At 66.6% G+C, this 5,057-nt stretch overlaps 1 protein-coding gene across 3 annotated transcripts; it reads right to left on the reverse strand.

Annotated features, from left to right (window-relative positions):
* Positions 1-200: 200 nt before the first annotated feature.
* Positions 201-4,999, reverse strand: Pidd1 (p53-induced death domain protein 1). Of its 3 annotated transcripts, none has more exons than XM_013033399.1 (15): positions 4,674-4,999; positions 3,860-4,273; positions 3,299-3,508; positions 3,167-3,218; positions 2,862-3,063; positions 2,659-2,784; positions 2,315-2,566; positions 2,082-2,229; positions 1,861-1,996; positions 1,617-1,767; positions 1,406-1,529; positions 1,214-1,332; positions 1,026-1,139; positions 739-938; positions 201-561 (listed from the first exon to the last, which is right to left on the reverse strand). In XM_013033399.1, exons 1-15 carry the CDS (start codon positions 4,924-4,926, stop codon positions 309-311), a joined length of 2,754 nt encoding a protein of 917 aa, XP_012888853.1. In that variant the 5' UTR covers positions 4,927-4,999; the 3' UTR covers positions 201-308. The 3 variants fall into 3 exon arrangements, with proteins under 3 accessions (XP_012888853.1, XP_012888852.1, XP_012888854.1); XM_013033398.1 differs by having other exon boundaries at positions 3,167-3,221; XM_013033400.1 differs by lacking the exon at positions 2,315-2,566 and having other exon boundaries at positions 3,167-3,221.
* Between the last annotated feature and the right edge of the window lie 58 nt (positions 5,000-5,057).

The raw sequence follows: 5,057 nt of genomic DNA on the forward strand, positions 1-5,057 counted from the left end.
GCCCCGCCCGGACCACGCCCCCCGGCAGCTCCGCGCGCTCCGCTCCTCGGGCCCTGCGACCCGCCTGCCTGCCTGGGGGACCATAGAGCCGGCTCCCTGCCCTGGAAACCCCGCCCGGCAGGGGAAGCAGGGGAAGGCCTCCGTCCACCTAGCACCCCTCTTTCCTACTTCCCCCCACCCAGAGATAAACCAAACGGAGCTGGTAGACAGAGCAATGTTGGTTTGTTGCACACAAGATGCTGCCTCCACACAGAGCAGGGGCATGAGGGTGAGGGTAGGGATGCCCGTCTCCGCCCAGGGCTGTGGTGCTAGGCCTGGGCAGGCGGTGAGGGCTGGAGCGCAGGAGCACCCGCAGGGTCCTCGGGGGCCAGGCCGGTGCGCCGGATGCTGTCTTGGTACTTGTGGCGGCCAAGTTCTAGGACTGCACGAACCTCTTCTGCCACATCTTGCCGGTCACTTTGCTCTAGGGCCTTCACCAGAAGCTCCACGGCCCCTGGTTGTCCAGCATGGCCTTCAGCCCAGGAGAAGAGCATGTGGCGGATCTGCCCATCCAGGTCGTCCCTTGGAGACGGAGAGATGCCAAGAGTGTCTACCCGGGACCACCCACCAAACTCGGGAGCTTGCTTTTCCCAAGGCCAGTGTTCCTTCTGCCTCCCTTCCCTGGAAGATACGTCTACCACTAGCAAGCCAGGTTCCAGAGGAACCACGGCCCACCCCTGCGCCACAGCTGAGGCTCACCGGAATTCATGTCGGATGCGCTGCAAGACGCGGTAGGGCACGCCCAGATGCAGGGCCACAGTTGGCCAGTCAGGACCCAGGCGTCCAGCCACGCTCAGCAGGTTGCTCTGCGTCAGGAAGCCCGTCTCTGCGTCGCCCAGGTTCAGGGGCATCAGGGAGAGGCCAGCCCCTTGCCAGTGGCCCCCAGCCCCTTGGAGTCTCTGCTGAGAGGAGAAAAGTGAGCCTGACCCGGCCCCCCATCACCAGGAGGGCTGCTCTTCCCCTCCAGCGCCTCCCACCAGTCCCACCGGCAGCTTGATGGGCAAGGTGGCAATCCACAGGGCATCCGCGCTCTTCTTCTGCCGGGCGGCCTCGGCTTCCGGGGGCACGTCTACAGGCACCGAGTCACGGTAGAAAGACACCTGAGGGAGGGTGCAGTGAGGCTTGGCACTCGGGCACTGGCAGGAACCTGGGAGGCCCGGCCGCATCAGCCCACCTGGCCTCGCACGGCCTGGGCCTCCCGGTCCAGGGTGGTGCTGACATACACCTCCTTCACGTTCTTCAGGTGTGAGTAGAAGACGAAGCAGATCCTGCCATCCACACAGTCTGGACGGTCTGCAGTGGGGGACAGACTCAGCAGGAGGGGCAGAAGGGCCAACCCTAGGCTCTCTGGGCATGAAGTCCCTACCAGCATCCACATCGATGCCGCGCTCAAAGGCTGCGAAGAATTTCTCGCCTTCGAACATCTCCACAGTATCGGAGGGCTCCGGGCCCCGGTACCGCTCCAGGAGCCGCCTGAGGGTGGCATCCACCTGTAAGAGTTCCCACAGGACTTGGCGCCCTAAGCCCTGTTCCGGCCCTGGCCTCTGGGTCGCCCGGCTGCCCACCAACTGGCCCACCTTGTTCCGGGGCAGACACTGCAGCAGGACTTGCTCAGGGTCCCGGCGCCTCTGCAGTGCGATGAGGTTCACTCGGTGCAGCCGCAGCCGTGCCCAGGCCTTCCGGGCTAGGCCCTCCACACAGGTCTTGGTGGTGTACCACAGCCAGTACCTGAGCAGGCCGGAAGTGGGGTGTGGCTGGACAGGCCAGGGGAGGGCACTGACAGACCGGGGACACTGAACAAGCTGGGTGGGAGGCACTGACCAGGAGAAGTGTGTGACCTGGAAGCGGGCATACAGGTGGGTGAGCTCCAGGGCCACCTGAGCTGTGATGTCATCCCAGCTGGCTGTGGGAGGGGCCCGGTACAGCAGGTGCAAGCGGGAACGATCCACGCTGAAGCCTGGGCGGGAAGGGGTCCACCATGTCAGGGCCCTGTCCCTCCGCCCTACAGCCGCAGGTTCGAGGACGCGGCCTGGCAGCCTCACCTGAGACACCGGGGGGCAGGGGCAGCTGCACAGTAACGGGCTGGAGGAACTCGGGGGGCCCGCTCTGGGACAGGCACAGCAGGGGGCTCACGGCAGCATCTGGCTCCCCGAGGAGGGCACGCAGCTCTCGGCCAGCCATGCGAACCACCTAAGCAGAAAGGGCGCGTCGGCGCTCACCGGTGGGCCGGCCCCACCCCCACTCCTGGCTACCCGAGGCACTGCCCTGGCTGTACCTGCATCGAGACGTGACAAGGCTCCTCCGTGGCCCCGGGGGGGAAGGTGACCTTGACCCCAGGATGACCAGAGGAGCACAGAAGCGTCCCCTCGGGGGGCACCAGGCAGGTATTGGACACAGGACGCAAAACCACAAGAAACCAGGAGAAGTGGAGCACCCTGCAGCGAGCCCAGAGCCGCGGGGAATTTGGGGTGAAGAGACAGAGTTGAGGGGGATGGGGATGTGGAGGTGAAGAGACAGAGTCTGGAGCCTGTGGGGGTGAAGAGACAGAGAGCGGGGGATGTGGAGGTGAAGAACAGAGCTGGGGGCCCTTGGGGGTGAAGAGCCGCCGGGCAGCCTCACCTTGGGGGCCTCCTCCTCCACGTGGGTCTCCAGGTCGCTCCACCTGCCGTCACTGCGGGTCCTGACCACCACTTGGCGGCAACGCCGCGCACACGGGGGCTCGAAGCGCAGCCACAGGCTCACGGCCTGCTGGGGGACCGGGTGTGAGCGCCAGGGCCCGCGGTCCCAGGTCCCGCCCTCCCCCACATTCTCCCCGGCCCTGCCTGCTGGAAGGCCAGGCTGTGGGGCTGCAGCTCTAGAACGCGGCTGAGCAGGAAGTCGTGCGGACCCAGGGAGACGAGGCCGGGCTCCGGGAGCCACAGGCGGTAGTGGATGGTGAGGGGGGTGGTGATGGCCCCTGCTGGGAAGTGCAGGCGGACACCGGAGGCCAGGGTCACAGAGCAGCCGCGGGGGGTCACCGAGAAGCTGGGTGAGGAAGAGTGGGAGTGAGCGCAGACGTGAGAGGCCACGCGAGGTGTGGTGTCTGGCGTCTCCAGATGACCTGCAGCTCCCTGCCCCCATCTCATACCTGTCTAAATCTGACGTCAAGAACAGACGGGGCATTTCTGGGTCCTGGGGTGCTGCTGTGAAGGGAAGGGCCCCGAGTTGGAACGGTGGCAGGGCCAGACCCCCCGCAGCCTGCCCGCACCCCGAGGCCAACCTGGGGGTGTCCTGCCGTCTGGGGATGCTTTGCCAAGAGGGTTCCCCTGCAGGCGCACAAAAGGGGCGTCTAGGAGCTCGGGGGGCAGGTCTCGGAGCTGGTTGTCCCTCAAGTCGAGGTGCATGAGCAGCGGGAGGCGGGCCAGGCCCACAGGCACGGAGGTGAGAAGGTTGCTGTGCAGAACGAGCAGCCGCAGCGAGCGGAGCCCGGCTGCAGGCAGGCAGGGGCTGAGGGCTGCCCGGGGCCTCCCCCGGCTCTGGGGGACCCCAGCAGGACACCCATGCTTCAGACTCTCGGGAGGACCCTGCCCCACAGGAGGACAGAGCTGCAGGTGAAGATTTAGAGGACAGGGAAGCAGCCAAGGGGTAGGCGTGGAGAAGAGAACTCTCAAAGGCCAAGTGTATGGGTGCAGGGGTTCTGTGGCAGAGGAGAGAAGCCAGAGCCCCAAGACTAGAAGTGGGCAGGACCCTGATGGGAGCGATGGTCTGGGCCAGGCCAGTGCCTGCCCCCGCTCGGGCCTGTCCCTGGGCTGTCCTTTACTGGGGCACAGCTGCTACTCACCAAGCGAGGCTGGGAGGTTCCGTAATTGATTGGAGGCCAGATTGAGTTCACAGAGGCTGCTCAGTCCCCCAATCTCAGGGGGCACAGCATCCAGAAGGTTCTCGGAGAGATCGAGGCACTGCAGTGTGGAGCTGGCGCCCAGCGCTGTGGGCAGCCTCCGCAGGCAGTTGTGTGTCGCAGTGAGGAAGGTGAGGGCGGGCAGGCTCCCCAGGGCCTCGGGCAGCTCTGAGAGGCCGTTGTGAGAGAGCAGGAGCGCGGCCAGGCTGTGCAGCTGCAGGACGCAGGCTGGCAGGGTTTCCAGCCTGTTGAAGCTCAGGTCCAGGTGGGCCAGGTGAGCCAGGCCGCTCAGCCCGGCGGGGAGTGTGGTCAAGGCACCTCGGAGGCAAGCACCCAGGGGCCCTCGGTTCTGCCCTCCTGGAAGTGAGAGAAACAGATGCAGGTGTGAGAGGTGGCGTCCCAGCTGGGCCCTGCCGGCGACAGACCGCTGCCCAGAAGGTACAGGTCTCTGCCGCCCGACCAGCCAGGAGACGGCGGAGAGGCAGAAAGGGGAGCCAGAGATGGAGATCATGAGCTGCGTTCGTTGTCAGCATCATCCGTGACTAGGAGGACGGACGTGCAGAGTGGCCCCCTAGGGCAGCTTTATGGTCCCAGGCCTGGAGGCCAGTCAGCCAGCCCCAGTCTGGGGGGAAGATGCGCGGGCTGTGGACAGGGACTGGGAGCAGCGTGGGGCCCACACCTGGGAAGCAAGGCCGAAGAGCCAAGGCTTGCCTTGAGGACCAAGAAGGAGGGCCAGAGATGGGAACCGGGTTCTCACCTTTGAGGACGAGGGACCGGAGGTGCAGCAGGCTCCAGGGCACCTGGGCCAGGGTGGCCTCCAGCAGCCCAGGGTCTTCGTGGGTGCTCAGACGCAAGAACTCCACGCGCAGCAGCGGCAGGGGCTGCTGGGCGCACAGGTGCAGCAGTCTGCGGCAGCCCCCGGGGTACAGGTCCAGGTTCAGCTGGGTGCCCGGCGCGGCCTCCGCAGCATCTGCAGCTGCACCCGCGGCTTGCTCCGGCACTGCATCCATCACCCACGGCGGGTCCTCGGGGGCCGGACATGTCCCGGCTCGCCGGGCAGGCCTGCTCGGGCAGGGCCCTGCAGGCGGCAGAGGCGGGAGGGAGGGAGGGAGGGAGCGGGGCCGCGCGCGCCTCAGCGGGG

This window comes from Dipodomys ordii, unplaced genomic scaffold (assembly GCF_000151885.1).
Source record: "Dipodomys ordii isolate 6190 unplaced genomic scaffold, Dord_2.0 Scaffold166, whole genome shotgun sequence".
In the NCBI taxonomy this organism is placed as follows: Eukaryota; Metazoa; Chordata; class Mammalia; order Rodentia; family Heteromyidae; genus Dipodomys; species Dipodomys ordii.

Bases quoted from the DNA above. Each gene is read 5' to 3' on its own strand.
- Pidd1 (XM_013033398.1), bottom strand. From the start codon at position 4,926: ATGGATGCAGTGCCGGAGCAAGCCGCGGGTGCAGCTGCAGATGCTGCG. The intron at 1,140-1,213 runs GTGGGCTGATGC...ACCCTCCCTCAG, and splicing joins CCCAGGCCGTGCGAGGCCAG to GTGTCTTTCTACCGTGACTC. The intron at 562-738 runs GTGAGCCTCAGC...TCCGTCTCCAAG, and splicing joins CGCATCCGACATGAATTCCG to GGACGACCTGGATGGGCAGA.